Source organism: Myodes glareolus, chromosome 10 (genome assembly GCF_982192425.1).
Source record: "Myodes glareolus chromosome 10, mMyoGla1.1, whole genome shotgun sequence".
NCBI classification, from domain to species: Eukaryota; Metazoa; Chordata; class Mammalia; order Rodentia; family Cricetidae; genus Myodes; species Myodes glareolus.
This window is the reverse complement of record NC_142035.1, coordinates 53,665,743-53,686,160: the sequence shown is the minus strand read 5'-3', so window position 1 is coordinate 53,686,160 and position 20,418 is coordinate 53,665,743. Positions and strand designations below refer to the sequence as shown.

The 20,418-nt window shown below is 37.1% G+C and overlaps 1 protein-coding gene across 4 annotated transcripts in view; it reads right to left on the bottom strand.

Moving 5' to 3' along the window:
- The window catches only part of Myef2 (myelin expression factor 2), a 36,279-nt gene that overhangs the window by 2,296 nt on the left and 13,565 nt on the right, over positions 1–20,418 (bottom strand). The window contains exons 7-16 of one of the 4 annotated variants that reach the window (XM_085696411.2): positions 20,059–20,212; positions 19,522–19,571; positions 19,350–19,413; positions 9,818–9,919; positions 8,318–8,368; positions 7,985–8,053; positions 7,582–7,680; positions 7,229–7,300; positions 5,479–5,687; positions 5,261–5,312 (exon numbers count right to left, since the gene is read on the bottom strand). In XM_085696411.2, the coding sequence (XP_085552537.1) occupies positions 5,261–5,312; positions 5,479–5,687; positions 7,229–7,300; positions 7,582–7,680; positions 7,985–8,053; positions 8,318–8,368; positions 9,818–9,919; positions 19,350–19,413; positions 19,522–19,571; positions 20,059–20,212 (922 nt within the window). The remainder of the gene's footprint in view (positions 1–5,260; positions 5,313–5,478; positions 5,688–7,228; positions 7,301–7,581; positions 7,681–7,984; positions 8,054–8,317; positions 8,369–9,817; positions 9,920–19,349; positions 19,414–19,521; positions 19,572–20,058; positions 20,213–20,418) is intronic. The other 3 variants (XM_085696414.2, XM_085696412.2, XM_085696413.2) reach the window with 3 other exon arrangements.

Genomic DNA, 20,418 nt, shown 5'->3' with positions numbered 1-20,418 from the left:
TTTAGGGCCAAAAGGGACAAAAAAGAAGAGAAAAGTAAAGGGCAAGGGTCTGTCAAGTGAAGACCGTTCCAGATGAAGAAAATGAGTATTACTCTGAATCAATAAGCTAGGTTGCTTTCCTGTTAAGGGCATGAGCTCAGGGACCTCTGATTTACACGATCCTAGGCTACTTTTGTGTTTCCATCCACTTCCTGCTATTGCATTTCCTTTCAAAGTCAACTGATAACCAATCTTTTACCTTCTGAACACTAAATATGCGAAGACAATGTCAGACTGATTCAAAACCATATCTTATAAAGCCAATCAGGAAATTCTTGTATATATCCCTAAGAGTTGTAAAACATACTAATCCCAGAAAAATTTCATAATTAAAGTAGACTGAATATTTAGCCCACAACTAATAAAACAGGAAAGAAAAATGGTAATCTTATTTTCTAATGGGAAAACAAAACAAAACAAAAACCCCCCCAACAGAATGGCACTGAGAGATACATGCTAAAAGAAATATTAGTGGTTGGTTGTCTTAGTCAGGGTTACTATTGCTACAATGAAACACAAGACCAAAAGAAAGTTGGAGAAAAAAGGGGTTTATTTAGTTTGTATTTCCAAATCATTGTTTATAGTGATATTTTATTTATGATCTAACAAAGTCTGCCTGAAGATCAGAGTGCAAAGCTAGTCACACTAGTCAGCCATATAGGTCAGGCAGTGGTGGTGCACACCTTTAATCCAAGCACTAAAGAGGAAGACAGGATGAGACAAGAACACGTTCTCTTTCAGTCTGAAGATTTTGTAGAGGTAAAAGCGCTCTAATGGTTGGCTGCTTTGTTTCTCTGATTTTTCAGCTCGAACCCCCATTTCTGTCTCTGGGTTTTAATTAGTCATGCTACAAGTGTTCATCATCAAAGAGGTCAGGACAGGAACTCAAGCAGAGCAGGGACCTGGAGGTAAGAGCTGATGTGGAGGCCATGGAGAGGTGCTGTTTCCTGGCTTGGTCCTTGCAGCTTGCTTGGCCTGCTTTCTTATAGAACCAAAACTAGCAGCCCAGGGATGAAACCATACATAATGGGCTGGGCCCTCTCACATCAATCACTAATTAAGAAAGTGCCCTACATGGCTGCCTCTAGCCCACTCCTATGAAGGCACTTTTCAACTGAGGCTTCTTTCTCTCAAATGATTACAGCTAATTTTTGACACAAAATTAGCCAGTACAGTGGTAAACACAGCAACTTTCAAAATCCACCAGCATAAAGGGAACTGGCACCCAGGAAGAAGCAACTCCATGAAGGCAGAATGCTTTGGCACATGGTGGCACTTACAGTTATCTCCAAGGGCCATGGATAATTTTACAAGCTTTGAAGCTATGCTAGCTTTACCTAAAAATTTAGATTTTTCTAAGTTCTACAGCATAGGATGATAATCAACAATGGAATTTACTTGAGCTAGATTCTTGAAAACAAGTTACTATCTCTTTGCATAAGCCATCTTTCAATACTTCAGTTAAGATTTTCTTTCCACTTTCCTCTTCAATTGATGCAGCTCAGGAAGTCATCATTCAGGCATTCAAACTCCTCCTCTCACAGTGGTTTCACCTTCCCCTTGACCTCTCAGCTAGGGTACCAAGTATCCAATCTTCTCAGTTTGGATACTTAGATTCTAGAGTCAGCCCACACACACCAGTTTCCACAGTTAGACTACCCCAAGTAGGAAAAGAATCCCAAGTTGCTGGCTGGCCTGGTTATTTCTAGAACCTGGGGGTTGAGACACATCAGGGCCTTGCACACACCAGGCAAAGGCTAAATTGCTGAGCCATGTGGCAGTGTCAACTTCTGGATTAGTTTTAATTTTAACTTGTTGAGACAGTCTCACTAACATACCCAGGATGGTCTGTAATTTACTGAACTGCCCAAGCAGCCTTCCCACCTCAGCCACTCTGAGTGCTAAGACTACAAGCATTCATCGCCACATTGAGGTGAGACTCTACATTTTCTGACCCTATGGAAACACAAATTAAAGTATTTTCTTTCTAAAAAAAAAATAATAATAATTTAGGAGGGAAGTTTCAAATAATTAAAATTAATCTGCCTAACTTTTTACATGTCTTCAAATGGCCTACTGTTTAGCAAAATTTCAAGGAAAAACAAAAGCAACCAGACCGGCATTTTATCATTTGTATAGAACTAAGCTCTGCCATAAAGAGGAGCTCAGATACACTGTGGTCACAGAGCAGGTGTGAGAACTACTTAGCACACAATGAAAGAAAGTTTTCCACTTTTAGTCCATATTACTTTTGGAAATGGTATATATATATATACCATTATACACATACATATATATATTTGGGGAAATGCTGGCATAGACCATAACTAAAAATAAGCCAAATTAATATATTCATAAATAATTAACAAAATCTGTCAAAATAAAACTATGACACTGCTATCCGGCATGTTGCCTTTGGGGTTTATATTAGTAAGACACCTGCCAGTGAGTTATTTCCTGGCGGATGTTGTGTCTAGAGTACCACTAGATTCCTGCTAAGAAAGGAAAAACATTTACTTAGCTAGCCTGGGCTCAAGAAAACAAAACACAGCAAATTAGCAATCAAACAAACCTGCTTTTATGGCTAAAGGTCATTATTTGTTTGTCAGGTTAAAAACACTTAACAGAAAAACTCTAACATTTATAAATAATGTAAGATGGCAGGAAACAGATGGTTCAGTTCAAACATGTGAGATAGTACTCTGGCAACAATGGAGATTTAGTTCTGTATTACTATAAATTATTTTCTTTGCCATCAGTGTAACTCCTATTAGAACATGGAATGATACGGAGTTTTGTAAGCATGGCACTAAATATAAAATTGAAAAGCACTTTTATACCAATTTGGAAGTAAAAGACCAAACTCATTAACCTTTTAACTATCAGATAATTCAAAAGGGAAAGAAGAGAGGGAAATAGAAGTCCTATATAAGTGAGCCACTATCTTAAATGCAGACTTGGATCTTTCTCTTCTTACAAAACACCTTCCATTACTGTCAATGCTACCCCAGCCCTAGCTTTGGCTGTTCAATATTACTCTTGCTTGACCTCAAGAGAGTGCCTGCTTTTAGTATATGTACTTACTCTTACTCTACACAAGCTACCAACACCCTTTCAAATAATGCACTATGCTGCTTTCTCTCAGTAGTGAACAACTGCCAAGTCACTTGTATTTAACAAGGTTTTTGTAAGAACTACCTCTTCTTCAAATTTCAAGTTAATGTAAAAATAAAAGGGTCATCAACAGAACATCCTAGACAGATTCATAGTGCAAGTTCTTTAAAAAGTTCAATATCTGATTTTGTTCATCTCCAAAGGACTAGCAGACTGCTCAAACACCAATGATCCTAGATTTAATGAGTAAATGAGTAACTGAACGAAGATTTAATCAGAGTGCTTATGAACATTTTATAACTCTTCTGTATGTATAGAAATAAAATGTACTAACTTAAACAGGTGAGAATTACCCTAAGAGCCTCATCTGGGGTGAAAGAAAATTAGTAGATCATTGTAAGAAAAGTTAAAAGGAAATTAAATATAAAGAACTATATATAGCGATAGTATTCCTGACAGTAGTCCACAAAGACTTTTTCCTTTTCTTTTTTTTTCTTTGCCTCCAGTATTAGGAACTGCCTCAAGACTCGTGCATGATAGGCAAGCACCCCACCACTGAGCAACATTAAGTCTCTCTTGGTTTTTTTACCTAATTTTTTTATTCTGAGTAACCTATTATTGTTGTTTTATCTATTGAAAAGAGATTCTTCTCTCATACAATACATCCCAATCAGAGTCCCTCAATTCCTCCCAACCTTCCCTCCATCTCCTTTCTCTCTTCCAGATCCACTCCTCCAGAAAACAGCAGGCCTCCAAGAGACAAAAACCAAACAGGACAAAACAAGACACAATAAGGCAAGGCAGGGCAAAAGTCCTTATATAGGGGCTGGACAAGAAAACCCAGGCAAACAGTCAGGGATACACCTGCTTCCACTGTATGAGTCCTACAAAAACACTGACCAAACAGACATAACATACACGCAGAGACTTGGTGCAGACCCATGCAGGCCCCAGGTCTGCTGTTTTAGTCTCTGTGAGTCTGTGTGAGCCCTGCTTAGTTGACTCCATGGGCCATGTTTTCCTGGAGTCCTCCATTCCCTCTTGGTGTTTTGTTTTTTATAAGACAATCTCAATAAACTGTCCAAGCTGACTTTGAATTGACCCTGTAGCCCAGGCACATCTTGAACTTGTGGCATCCTGTCTTAGCCTCCCAAGTAGCTGGAATTATAGGCTGTACCACTAGGGTCAACTAGAAAGGTTGTTTTTGTGGAAGAACACTAAACTTGCTTGTTTTTTTTTTTTTTTATGCCTTAAAATACTAAAGATGTTGGGCATGGTGGCATATGCCTTTAATACCAGAACTCTAGAGAAGAGGCAGGAGAAAAGATCTTAGTTTTCTGTTAACTGTAAGAGGCGAAATGCCCTACTTTCAGCCCCCCTTTCAACGTAACATACTGTATGAGTATCTTATTGTGATTTTAGGCAAGGATATAATAGAAAGAAAACTGTTACTCTGGGTGAGTCACACAATTACCCCATAACACACTATCACCCCATTACCATACACACGGGGGGGGGGGGGGGAGGACAGGGGACACTGTATCAATGAGTATGGACAGAAAAAGCTTTATTTGAAAGTAATAAACAGGCCAATAACAGACAGACCTAATGAATAACTAAGGTCTGTAGCCAGTCTCCTTATAGCCAAAAAGAGTTTCCAAAGGACTAGAAGAGCTACCAAAATCTATCTGTGTGTAGCTGGATTCTACACTTCTTACTAGTAAAGGTTCCTATGTTATGCAGGCAACAGTGTACAGAATGGAATGTCCGGTCAACTATGCATCAGGAAGGAAGTAAACATACCTTTTACTAACGTTTCTCATGAGAAAAAAAATTCTAATGGAAAAACATATCAACCTCTTTAAAATATGGTAATAAACAAAACTTCTTTACAACAGGTAATGATGGGCTATCCTTTCAAGTCTGCACTAAGCCCTGTTGTTTGTTCCAAGTCACCAGACAGCAAAACTATTACTTATCTAAAGTTGAGTTAGACAAGAATACGACTGGGATAAGTCAAGATCTAATCACGGTGTTTCAAAGTTTAAGATTGAAAATGTCCCACCCCCAAAATATCAGCATAATCTGTAGTTACTGGTATACTTACCACACTGGCTGAATTTCTCTTTTAGTTTCTGCCAAGTCAAGTCAAAAGGCAGCTGGAATGAAAAGAGAAATTAGTACATATTTTATATGTAATATTTATATTTTTCATACATATGGAAATAAAATGAACAATTATTAACAATAGTCTCCAAATTTGTGTGCATGTGTGTGTAAAGATATAAAAAGAATTTTAACTTTCCAATATATTTATTTGCTTACATTTCTAACAAATATCTGGTTGCCTTTGGAGCCTAATCTGTCTCTCATTCCGCTTCCCATGGGACCCGATAAAAAACCTCGATCTACGTCGATGCTCCTTTCCAGTATTGCTCCAATTCCCGGCCCCATCCTGTCAAAGCTGGAGCTCATGCGGTCCAGTCCCATCCCCATGCCTCCAGTCACACTGCTCATGCCACCCATACTGCCACCTGCAGTGTGGAGAAGGGCGGGAGGATTTGGGAGTTTCAAGTTTTTTTTAAAAAACAAAAACATTAAAAGACAAGAAAAAAGGAAAAAGAACAATCAGTTTTTGAAAAGGTGAGAAAATTCATTTTTATAACAGAAAATTATTTTCACACAGAAAACAAAACAAGTAATAGTTTGGTATACATTTGGTTAGTTGAGAAAAGTTAACTTTAGTCACTATATATATATATATATATGCCTCTATAAAATATAATCATAAAAAATCACATAAATACTTAAATCCTATATCATTTGCATATTATAATACTTTTAATTCTTATATTTATTTTTGCAATAATAGCAACTTGAAAACAAAATTCAGAGATAAATATAAATTGTTATTACTTGGCACACATGTTGGTCCCATATTACACTCCCTACCCATCACTCCTTTCCTTGCTCACCCTGTATCACAGTATGTGCACCTCTGATTCCCACACAACTTATACTTTGTTACCAATTCAACTTTCAGTAATCATAGACAACGGTAACTCAATATTACACAGAACTTGCAAAGAGAAAAACAAAAACTATTATTACTCTCCTTTAAACAAAGCTTAAGAATTTATTTCCTCATTCATCCTCTTATGTACTGGGTTTACTTCCTGTTAAAATTATCCTGATCTCATCCTCAAAATATAACTCTTTTCTCATACCTATTATCTCTACATGAAAATCCAGTACTGTGACTTTCCAGCTGGTTTTCTGTTAATAACAAATGGAACTGGGGAAACAGAGATGCAAACACTGAGATAAAGGGGGAAGGGAAGAATGTTACTGAGAGGAAAATGAATGCTGAAAGATGGCAGAGCAAGAAATAAGACGAGAAGCACATGGTAAGCAAATGTATCCAGCGGACAGGATTTTAGAATCTGTTTAATAAGTTTGCTTCCTATTTCCTGAAATTTCAGCACCCAAAAGAAGTTAGTACGGTATGGAGATTTCTCAGGCACAGCCAAGTTGGCAATACTGGTCAGAATCTCAGTCATGTGTGCAGGCTTTACGTGAGGTTTACTACGTGAGGGCTGAGGGGAGGTATTTGGCATTCTCTAGTGCTGCAACATGCTTGTGGTTTTGAAGGGTCTACGAGAGGAAAATAATCATCTCTTCATCTTTATCCCTCAACTTCAGGAAGTCCCTAAAATTTGGTGTTTTGTCTCTACCTGCCAGAAGGCATAAGGCTTAAATATGAAGCAAGCGAGTAGCTGCTGTGCAAAATAAAACAGAAGTAGGGCCAGTATATAAGCAACAGCTGTTTGTGGCACGGGATGTGAAAAGACAGTTCTTAGACTGGCTACTGAATACACATTCTGGTGTTAGTTGAGAAATACCAAAAACAAAGTTAATTTTCAAACAACCAAACAGAAATGTTTTAACTCATTAAAGTTTCTCAAAATATGATAAGACACATTAACACATTTACTGCACTACAATAACTACTCTTGCAAATTCCTTGCAAGCACTCAAATACTACTCAGTAAGGTCTATTAAAATTTAAACCTACTTATGCCAGTTCCTACTGGACCCATGTTAGAAGCTCCTATTCTTCCTGCAAACCCTCCAATCATTGCACTGCCTAAACAAGGATGGAAAGATAATATACTAATTAATTTAAATAATGACACTTCAAAATGCCCAAGGTACTATACTCACAAATAACTAAACATTTATGAAATTTTCTGGAAATAAGAGTTAAAGTATTTAAAATAATATAAAAGACAGCCATGAAAATAAAATCCTAAAGTGCTTTCTTCTAGTAACAAACTATGTACATAACTTTCAAAAAAATTTTCACCAAAAAGATCAGCTTTTAAGAATATGACCTGCAAAAGGAAAAAAGTATGCAACCAGCCCTACCAAGTCTACCAAAGGAATCGCCAAAGCCTCGATTTATTCCAATATCACCACGTCCGAAATCTCGCTCCATGCTACTAGTCATTGCACCACGGTATAGCTCTGAAAAGATGTGCAACAAATTAACCCTTCTTCAAGTACATCAATGCATGGAAAACCATTCAGGAATACGTCTAAGCTAAACTGAAGAAAAAAAGCAAAAGTTATCAATACAAAACAGTCTGTAGCATACCAACTTACCTCACACAGTCACTACACAACCCAACCCCCTCCCTGCAAGTGTCCTCTAGTGCCAAACTGCCTTTTGAAGACCCTACAGCATCTATTCCTACATGCATGTGAAGGTACATATCTCAGTAAAAGGAAACGTAAAGATAACAGAAACTCCCTGAGTACGTTCACTTACCTCCCATTCGGCCAACTCCACCAAATCCTGCCATGCTATTCATTGCTTCCAGACCACCAAACCCAACTCCTATGAAATAGAGTAATTTTGAGACTTGAGTGTAGCTCTGTAGATAAATGGTACATTCTAGAAATGTTAAGTCACCAGTAAGTGCTTCCTCCATTCCACCTTTTGCAGGTACTTAACACATCACCTTCCTTTAAGGGTATATTATGCTCAATTTTGGTCAACAGCATTTAGACCATGAGCCAACAATAAACTATGATTTTTTTTTCTAGATTTCTAATTTTAAAATGGCGATGAGTACATGCAAAAACAAATACTTATACATACCTCCTCCAATTCTATTCATTCCTCCAAAACCCGGACCATCCATTCCCATACCTCAAATAAAATACACAGTATGTACTTTCAGTAAATCTTACTTTGTGACTAACGAATGACATTATAGCAAAATAAATACCATTGGTTTAGTCACAATGGAACACTAGAGAAGCAGGTGCAGGTTATAGGACGGTTTACAGAGCTACGTCATAGTGGCTGACTAGTCACCAGTCTTCAAAACAGGCCTCTGAACATCAGACAAGAAAAAAAAGAGTTTACTGGTCACACACAACATCCAGTTGGAGAGCATCTAGAACCAGTGTGCACTCTTTCAGATACAGTGAAGTCACGATAGCAGATTTAGCAATAGACTACAAAGCAAAGTCTCCTCTAAATACAGCAGTTAACAGGCTAGTCAAATTAATAACAAATAGCTTATATTTAGAAGGGAAAAGTATGATATCCTAAAATAAACAAGAAAACATGATTTTTGCCTCAGAATGAGAATGATTTCCATCAATACCTTATAATTTATAAAATATGTATCAACTCAATAAAAAGGAGACTATGACAAGTTTATCTGCCCATAAAATGCAATGCAATTCTCAAAGGATGATCTGGGAACCTTTGAAAGGCCAAGAGATAATCTCCATCACTAAACACTGCTGGGTTACAGAGCTGCTTCCTCTCATCCTCTCACGACTACAATGTGGAAATTTCCATAAACTACAAGGTGTATGCTATCACAGCAAACAGATGTAGACACAGCAGTACAGCTATCTACATTAACACAAACACTATAGAGATACCAAAACCAGAATCACTCTTCCTTTTTTATTAGAAATACTTTATTTTCTTAAAAATAGCACTTATGTTAATTACATGTTTCATATTATATGCTTTAAATATAATTTTTAGGGTTTAGATTGGCATCAGGGTTAATTATGACTTTTAAATAAGTCAATTTTTACAACTTTAAGTTTTTTAAAATACAGTAAATATTAAGAAGCATAACATTAGCAAAATGTTACAGTTTTCAAACCTGAAAGAATAAAGTTTGCTGAACTTAAAAATTAAAAGTTGGAAAAACAATCTCTAAAGATAATTGGGTCCAAGGAGCAGGCAAATAGCTACTTCAAAGCTCCCTTCCAAATGTAATAAATTCAAATAGCCTTTGCTATGGCACGGTGCTACCCATTCCACAAACCCTGTATTCCACAATGTGCAGAGTATTATGCTAAGAATTCATCTACCTTAAAGCACTTCAATATGCATGGCACTCCAGGGCTAGCTTTCACACGCCTGGCCCCAGAGGCAGTCCCCACCTGCATCTGCCTGCCCTCTTTTCGTGTCAGCTGCTCTCTCAAGGTTTCTTCATTTCCTTTTTCAAACTCAACTGATATCCTCCACATCTCTAAAACAGAGTTCTTTAGAAAAATGGAACTAATACATATAAGCTTTATTAAATAGCAAATAAATCACTTAGAAATGTTATAGGAAAAAACTTACCACTTGGACCCAAATTTCCCATTACACCACTTATGTTCAACTGGCTGGCACTAATAGGTTGTCCACCTGGACCAAGTCCCATTCCAATGCCTCCAAGACCACCTAAATCACAAACAACAACATTACTGAGACTCATATAAAACTATTACTAACCCTTACCCTAAAAGGTTACATACAAATAGCAGGGGTTCTTATGTCCATTTACAAAACACCATATAAAAAGACTGTAATATCATTTATAGATGAACGGAATTTTATGAAGCAGGTACAGCTTATGTTTCACTTTAAGGCACTGAAAGAGGCCTAACAAACTCACAAGAGCTGGGCTGAGGAAATGGCTCTGTAAGTAAAGGGCTTGCCTTGCAAACACGAAAACCTGACTTAAATTCCCAGAATGCACACATTTTTAAAGCCAGGAATGGTATTAGACACGTGTACTCTCAGTGCTAGTAAGATAACAGATCCCTAGGGCTTGCTGGCCATCTTGTCTAGCTTTCTTGGCAAGTTCCAGGTAGTGACATAGTAGACATTGTCGGAAGAAAAAATACCAAGGGCTGTTTTCTGGTCTTACTTCCACACTTGTTCACTTCCAACCCCTGAAACACACACACACACACACACACACACACACACACACACACACACACATGTACCCCAGGAAAACGTGAAATACACTGCTTTGTGCCTCACTGTTGTGCTCTTCTCCAGGCTGATGTGGCCATCGGCACCGTAAGGTCAGAGCAATTGTGATTACTGCTTCAAAATTACTAATACTCCTTTGTGTAAGAAAGAGCCCTCACAAACGGCACATATACCCCACAAGAGTTACCCACTGGCTTGGGAAATGGAGGGAAGGATAACACACATGACAATTTCTTGCTGGCAAATTCCTCTTCCTTCTGTGCTTCTGTAAATAGCCACAATTTAATTCACCAATTCACCAAAAAGACTTGGGTGAAGTCTTTGGGTAAATTTCTTTATTTATTGCTGGTACCCTCTCGGGGGTGAAGAGAGATTTGTCAGGCATTTTCAGCGTTACATACACACCAGAAAATGAGCATCTCACCCAGATTTTAGAACCACTAAAACAGTATTACTTTCAAAATAGTACAAATAAAATGTCGGCAAGAGGATAACTACATGATTTTCTTCAGGTTCACCTTATTTAGCTTCTCTAGGATCACGAATAAAGCTCAAAGACCTTTAATTATGGCTAGAATCCACATATGAGTGAATACATACCATATTCCTCTGAACCTGAAGAAAATCATGTAGTTATCCTCCTGGAGATTGGAAGTAGACAAGAGTGCCAGGCAACCTCGGGTGCGTGGGGGGGTGGGGAGGGTTGCTGGAAGGGGAGAGGGTTAGAGAGAAGGGAGTAGGGGAGGAATGGGGAAAGCTCGGGGGATTGGGATGGGGGAGAGGGAGGAAGGATGGATATGGGATCAGGGAAGTATATATCTCAACTAAGGGAGTCATTTTAGGGTTTAATAGAGACTTGATTATAAAGGGGATCCCAGGTCCAAGGAAAGATCCCCAGATTGTTCTCTGGACAGAGGAGAGGTTGCCTGAACCGGCCTTGGCCCATAACCATACTGATGAATATTTTGTATATCACCATAGAACCTTCATCTGGCGATGGATGGAGATAGAGACAGAGATCCACATTGGAACACTGGGCTTAACTCCCTAGGTCCAAAGGAGAAGCAGAAGGAAAGAGAACATGAGCAAAGAAGGCAAGACCAGAGGGAACCTTCACCCGTTGATGGATGGAGATTGAGACAGAGACCCACATTGGAGCACTGGACTGAGTCCCCAAGGTCTAAATGAGGAGCAGAAGGAGGAAGAACATGAACAAGAAAGGCAGGACCATGAGGAGTGCGTTCACCCACTGACACAAGGGGACTGATCTAATGAGAGTTCACCAAGGTCAGTTGGACTGGGACTGAACGAGCATGTCATCCAACCAGATTCTCTGAATGTGGCTGGATTCTCCGAATGTGGCTGGCACGGGGTCTTTCTGAAAAGCCATTGACAATGACACTGGGACTTGTTTCCTCTGCATAAACAGTCTGTTTGGAGGCTCACCTTCCTGGACCTGGAGGGAGGGGGGAGAAACTTGAACTTCCCACAGGGCAGGAAACCCTGACTGCTCTTAGGGATGGAGAGGGAGGAGGAGAGGGAGTGGGGGAAGTGGGAGGGTGTTGGGAGGAGGGGCGGAAATGGAAACTTTTATAAATCAATAAACTTTAAAAAAAAAAAGTCGGCAATGACTGAAGACTTTAGCCTGAGCTCGTGCTGTGGAGACAGCCTCTAGTCAGCACTCTCAAAGGCAGAGACACAAGAGAACTGTGAGTTCAGGGCCGGCCAGAGATACATTAACAAGACCCGTCTCAAACAACCAACACTAAATCCACTTTTAAAATTCGTAATAATGAGGGTCTAGAGAGTTGGCTCAGTGATTAAGAGCACTTGTTACTCTTGCAGAGGACCTGGGTTCAGTTCTCAGCACCCACACAGCAGATCACAAGCATATATAACTCCAGTTCGAGGGTCAGATGCCCTCTTCTGGCCTCCATAGATACCGGACACAGCTGATGGAGAAAAATGCCCATATTCATAAAACATCTTTTAGAAACCCATAACATTGAAAAAAACAATACTAATTGCCTGGCTTTATCATTTATTTATACTTACAAAATAAATGCTCTTGTATCTATGAAGCAAATATAAGAAATTTTTGAGACCTTAAGTTACCTGAACATTGCCATTTACCTATGTGATTAAATTTAGAGTTTATGTCTTATATTTAAATTCAGGTTTTTTGTTTTGTACTGATGCTCTTTAAGTAAATAAAGATATTGAAAACCAACTTTAGAAAACCAGAGCTATAACTATTACTGGGCATATATCCAAAGAACTTCAAAATTCCTTGCACATCCATGTTTATTACTGCTCTATTCACCATGGGAAGAAAGAAGATAAACATAGAAAAAGGAACCGGCCTAAATACCCACCAAAAGAGAGATAATAAAAACATGCTAATATACACAATGGAGATTTACTTGGCTGTAAAGAAAACTGAAATCTGGAGGAAAAAAACCTGGTGACCCTGTAAAGTCTAATATTAAATGTGGTGAGCCAACTCAGAACAACACACCCTTCATGTTTCTCCCTCATCGGTAGACCCCAGCCCATATTGTGAACATGATCAAAGTAGACAGGGTAAGCGGGGCCAAGTCAAAACTGCAGAAATAATATTAAATATTTAATATTTAACAAGTTAAATATTATTATATATTTAACTATTATTAAATATTTAATAATGTTATTACTAAATAATTTCCTATTATTAAAAGGTAATATTAGGTGACAAAGGGGAACAGAGTATAGACAAAAGAACACATCAGCTAAGAAAGAGGTGATAAAGCTATTTTCTATTTTTCAAGATGTGTACATGGATTCAACTTTCTGTGCACTGAGGTAGCAATAACCACTCATGCATTCCCAGAGTCCAGCACGTATTATTCCCTTGAGACAATGATTATGGAAGTTGGGATTTTTGTAATGCTGCTGGTCACTAACGCAAAAGGAAGCAGACATGACTAGTCACTAAGTCTATCAGTTACATTGCATTGACCCATTTAGAAAAAAATGGCTAATTTTTTTTTTTTTTTTAGGGGATGGAGATCTGTAACCAGAATGAAAACGTCCTTTTCCTTCTGTTTAAAAACTCTATTAATAGTGCTGTCCAAGGTAAAATTGGCACCACTACAGATAAAGTATGGAGATTTTTGTTGAAATGGAAAAGCATGGCACATACACACAATGAGGTTTTACCCATCCACAGAGAAGAATGAAATTATTTTCAGGCTAACAGAGCTGGACATTATCATGTTAAAGGAAATAAACTAGACTCGAACAAATACCACACTTTCTTTCGTGAAGACTTTAAACATAAACATGTGCTATGAAGTAGAAGAGGGCTACAAAGGAGAAGGAGGACTAAAGGAAGTAATGGGAGTGAAAGACAAAACACTGCAGGTCTCTTCTCATATGTCTAATGCAAACTGAATTCTACACACACACAACATACACATGTGTGACATGAAAAGAGACAAACTATCTGGGGAGGAAGAGGGCCAGCGAGAGGACAGGAGGAGTGAGAGAAGACAAAGGGAGACACGGAGATATATGAAAATGACTTAATAAGATCCACTAAATTCTTGATGGCTATTTAATAAACCTGAGTATCTTTTTCAAATTCTCACTAATGTAGCAATTAGGGCTTGAGGCCGAGAAAGATACAGATACATATTTTAAACTGCACAGATCAATATGAAGTAAATGTGTTCCTACGCCTAACTGCAACCCACTTGGAGCAACAGCACAGTCATGCTCAAATGTACAAGCACCATTTTGTCGCTTCTGATGGCTCAGTAATTACATTAATCTCAGAGTTATAAAAAAGAAAAGAAAAAAATCTTAATATGAGAGTTATGTGAAATGAGAAGTTTCCCACTTGTAAATTTGTAATAAAATTTGACTGAAACAGATGAAGGAAGGAAGAAAAAAATAGAACAAAGAGTTTAAAGATCATCTTAAGAAACCTATTTAAAGTTCATCACAAAGGTGGTGGCACACGCCTTTAATCCCTGCACTCGGGGAGTTCGAGGCCAGCCTGGTCTACAAGAGCTAGTTCCAGGACAGGCTCCAAAGCTTCAGAGAAACCCTGACTCGAAAAACCAAAAAAAGTTCAACACCTCATATCTCAAGAGAAAAGAAAACACAAATTACTTAAAAATGTAAAGTACACATAATAGGACAGATTTTTTTCATTTATTGTCTGAGAATTTCATAAACGTGCTTTGATCAAATCACTACTCCACTCGCCTTCCAACTCCCCCCATAACTTTCCCCTCCCAAAGTCACATCTTTTGTTGTTGTTGTTTAACCCCATTGTATACTTCACATGTATGTTTGTGGGTGTAAGGACATCCACTGGAGACTGGGAATTCTCTCAGGGGCTGCATCCCTGAAGAAAACCAATTCTCTTTTCCCCAGCAACCATTAGTTACGCAGCTGGGGTGGGGTGCATGAGTCTTCAGCAATCACCAGGCTGAGATCTGGGCAGGGCTTGAGCACTACAATTTACTGCTGATGGAGGTATGCTGACACTGACCAGGTAACTGGGAGGGAAGAAGGCTACCTTACAAAGGGAGAAAGGGTAGTGTTCAACGACACATGGTTGGTCATTTTTCCAAAATTTATCTTTTAAATTTTCAACCATTGTAAAATCTCGATAAACAGCAAGTCACACTCACACTGCAGTGAAGCTGTCTACCAGAGACCACGACTTTAAAATAGCTCTATGAACAACAGACAACCAATAAAAGGGGGGAGGGGCAATTTAACAAGGAGTTTATCTGAACTATGAATTCGCAACAATGGAAACCAGAAGAATAAACTATTTTCAAAGTGCTAAGTCACAGTAACTTGATCTTAAACCCTCTAACAAGTCAAACTATTTCAGAAACATTTACAGAAAGGTCAACACTGACAGACTTTACCTATAGTAACTCCTCACTGAAAAAATAAAAAGCTTAATAGATGCTCCAAAATAAAGTGAGTAATACCAGGCCTAAGGATAGAGAAATCATAACAGAAAAAATAAAAATAACGTCTACTTTATGAGATCTGAAAACGTAACAGAATGAAAACCCTGAATGATAATAGCATGCAAAGGCATTAGAATTAAAGAGGGCATGAAAACTAACTTCAAGATTTATACAGACATAGCAAAAACAGAGACAGACAAGTATTTATTAAGTACCAAAAGTGAAACACAAAATAAGAAAATGCAAATCCAACCAAATGACCAATGTGAGGAAACTGAATTCAACATCACATAAATGCTGTCAAGTGATTTTTTAAAAAATATAATTATACCTATAACATGTATATACACATACATCAAAAACAGTAATATAAAATAAAATGAAGAAGCAGCACACAACTATTATACTAAATATTATACAAGGACAAAGTAATTACAAAATCACCTCATAATAAATTACTTTATTCACCAAGAATTTTTCATTATCAATTCCAATCAATTCTAATCCTGAATGCAATTGATAATTTACCTTCAAAATATTTTCAACAAGAAAAAAAAATGGGTACATCTATCAATGTACTAAGAAACTTTACCATTAAATACTTCTCAGTAATTGATAACCAGAAAAGATAAAATTATGAGAAAGGACAGAAAACAATTTAAATGATTAACAAGCCTGATTTAGTAAACATACAAGATATCAAAAGGGGCCTATAGTATGCCACCCACAGTAAAATTTAACTATTTCATAGAATGGCAATTATATGGACAATGTTATATTACCACATCGAACCTAAGTTAGAAACTAGTGCAAAATAAAGAACTCATGCATTTGGAAATTCAAATTTTATATTTTCAAACATACAAGATGCAAGAATACTGTAGTGGTAATTTATAAAATACTATAAATATTAAATATTATAAAATAAAAATTAATCCATAGAAGGACTTATGTACCGTTTATAATCCTAATTGCTATGTTAGAAAAGAGAGCATGAAAATTAGTGAAATAAGCAATCAACTCAGAGTCAAGGCAAAAATTAGGCTAAACCTAAAGAAAGAGGAAGGGAAGAAATTAAATATACTGAAAACAAAGCTCATTCTTCACAAACACTAACAAACAGGCAATTTTCTAAAGATAATGAGCCAGTAAATGGAGAAACAATATTGGGCAGGAGAGACAGCTCAGCCGTAAAGAGCAGGTAGTGCTTTTACAGAAGAGCCAAGTTTGGTTCCCAGCATCCACACTGTACCACTCACTCACAACCACCTGCACCTCTAGCACCAGGGGATCCAACATCCTCTTCGGGCCTCTGTAAGCACTGAAATATGCACAAACCTACGTACTGACACACATATATACACATAATTAAAATAAAATCTTCATCAAGAACAAACTATGAATAAAGAGAAAATTTAAGATAGTGCTATACTAACAAAGTTTAACACCGAGCATCAGTGGGTAAAGGTGCTTGCTACTAATCCTGACACCCTAAATTCAATCTCTGAAATCCATATACTAGAAGAGACCTTATTACCAATGGCTGTCCTCTGACTTCCCCACATGTGCCACAGCAAGCACATACACAAAATCCATGTTTAAAACAGTAAATACTTTAATGTTGAAGATAGACAAAAGTGGGGGAAAGCCTCAGAGAAATAGAAGATATCAAGCAGCAATAAAAAATATTACCAGTAAATAAGTCACCCACAAACATATGTAAAGGCCAGTTTTACACAATTTTTAGCAAATATCAAAAAATAGGTAATTCTTAAAGAAAAAGAATATTTTAATTTAGTATTACTTCTAATAATTTAAAATGTAAATCAATCTGAAAGCAGAAAAATGTAAAAATGCAGTATCATGCATTAAAATGAAGATATCGGCTTTATTAATAAAACAGAATCAAGAACAAAACACAAAACAGCGAACCGTGAAATAACATATGTTACACTAAATCTTAAAGTCAGGGAAGCTATTTGTATGTTTATGGATGTACAAATGTGCACTCACATCACTAAAATTTATATAATAAACATATTCATGAGTTGTCCTCTCATTAAGAGGAAGACATTGAGAAGTGCATGTGGAATTGGGGCATTTCAAGTCTATTGATAAAATTTTATTTAATTAGAAAAATCTAATAAATGTATGCCATACAAGAGTTACAAAAATAATTTTACTTCTGTCTGCATATTTAAAATATTTTGTTAAAAGCTTTAATAATAATAAAGAAACAGGTTGCAAGAGCTTTAGAATCAGTGGGCATGTCTTGAGAATCTGTAGATCTAAACCTACTCCAGGATTTGTTTTCAGTACCAGGATTGAACTCAGGATCCATGCATGCTAATCAAGTGCTCTACCACTGACTATCCCAACAGACACTTTGTTTGAAGTGCTAGCTCTACACTGAGTCCAGCTCCAGGTCACACTAAGTTGTTCAGGCTGGCTTGGAACTCACTCTACAGCTGAGGCAGACTTTAGATTCTCCTGCCATAGCCTCTTGAGGATCATAGGCCTGTGCTGCAAGTCATGGCTAAGGACATCTAAAGAAAATATAAAAAATAAGTTTTATATAAAAAAGTGTAATTCAGTCTGTTGTGCTGGCTAATATTTTTAAAATAATCTCGGAGATAAGAAAATGTATCAATGCCACATTAAGGAATGAAAACACAGACTTTCTCTTGAATTAATCTGACCAAGAGTGAGACCAAATTTGAATTCTCAACTTGTCTCTGTATCTTCCATCTGTCTGTAGTTTGTAGTTACTAGACTGTCTAAAGTCTGTCTATGTGTCTGTGACTGCCTGAATACTGTTCTGATGTCTGACTATCCCTATGTCTGCCTGTCTTTAACACAGATTTTTGCCCTGCATTCATCAACCAACACAGAAAGCATGAATGGGGATAGGATAAAAGGTTCTTCAGAAATCTTTTACAGATCTTGTACAAGGAAAGAGATTTAATTGACCCAGAATAGCAAACAACACTACAAACAGACATTATCAAACAATATCCTATGTTGCTCCAACATTTATGGTGGATATTTGTTTTAAGGGTGATTTCAACCTGTTGGCTACTTTCAGAAATGATTACCACAATATCTACAGACACATTATTCTGGATTAAGGACATGAAAGAATACAAAACTTAAGATTAAAGATAGGTTAGTTTGTAAAAGCTGATTGCATGAGAGATCCAATGTATGAGGTTGGTTATTACACTATTCTCTTAAAGACAGGTTAAAAATCTGGCTGAGTATATAGTAGGTAAGTACATAGTCTTAAATGTTCATGAGGGAAATTAAGGTCCAATAAAAGTTCATTCTCTTTAAATGTAAAGCATATTCATAAGATTGTATCATACTCTGTTGATTATTAGAGAAATGAAGGTTAAAACATGTAAAACACAGAACAGCAAAATGATCTTGGAATACCAATAAAAATATCTGGGAGGAATTTTCAACATGGAAAAATGGTTATAATTGATTGTTAAGCCCAATTAAATAACTGATATAACAGTTTGAAGCTACTTAAATGCATATACATACATACACATAAGGTAGCAAGAATATATGTTAAAAACTGTTAAAAATGGTGGGTATCTTATGGTAAAATTATAGGGTTTTTTTCCCTTTCTTGTATATGAACTCACCAAATACTTTAGTACTTATTTAACTAGGTGGTCAAAAAGAAACAAATAAAAAATTTAAAAATTCATTGATAAGTCTCATATTTATCTTTTGACTCTTTACCTAATCAGAAGCAGCAAACTGCAAAATTCCAAACTAATCTCAAAGGAGTGTGAGAGCAACTTCAATCTAGGCATAAAAACAAACTTCTGCTTTGTACATAATGTAAAACAAACACACTAACAAAAAACTCTGGCTGTTTTCTAACAACAGTTTCTACTTACGTGGTAACTGTGATGTCTTACTATCATGTGAACGGTAGTCTTCGTGAGGGACAGATTTGTCATCCTAATTACAAAAGAAAAATTACTATAGTTAAAAGAACAGCTTCTAAGAACTGCTCTGCTAGGAACAGGTCTGAGGCAGTGAAGGCCAAGATGAGAAGGAGAAACTCACCATTTTCACATGCATAGGTCTATCAAATAAAAACTGCCCATTGAACATGGCTGTTGAGTCAGTCAAGGAAAGCCAGTTAAAAATGACAGCAAAATTATACTTGGAGAAAAATTCTCATATTTAAAGAGTCTGAAACTTTCTCTACTATTTTATCATTAGACTTTACTCACACTAGTCTCTTCCTTTGATTTATACTGTAATTCACCAAGATTGACTAGGTTTCATCAAAAGCCACTGCACTGACATACAATGGTGTGTTAAAGTATGCACACACACACACACACACACACACACGCACACACACACACCCATGCTGCAGCAGGAAGGAAGAGCAGAAAACAAGTTCCTACAGCCCTCGACAGTATGGCTAGTTCAAGTCTGAAGAGTGACTCTAGTACCTAACAAAGAACAAGGCTCAGAACTGCAGACAAAAGCCTAATTTCTAAGCGATGCAACATTACACAACATGAACAACAAACATGCAAATGCAGTAAGCCTCACCAACTTCATTTAATGCTAAAATACAGGTCAGGATACAAATGGCTTGAACTGCTTCAATTGCTTGCTCAAACGTGACAGTGCCCATGCCTCTGCTCTTGCCATCCTTGTCTTCTTTAATATCTGCCCGCTTTACAGTTCCAGCTATGCTGAACACTTCTTTTAGCTTCTTCCAACCAACTTTGAAGTCAAGCTTAACATAAAATTGTATAAAGTTACATACAAACAAAATTATCTTTCCAAACTTATAAAACTATAAACTAATTCTTGCTCAATAATATAAAATAAAAAAAGGTCTTGCTTAAAATCAGTTCACCTATATCTACCTTCATTGAAATTTCCCAAATCTTTAAATCCCTCTATCCTGTTGTGTACACATGAAACTTGGCATCTATTTTG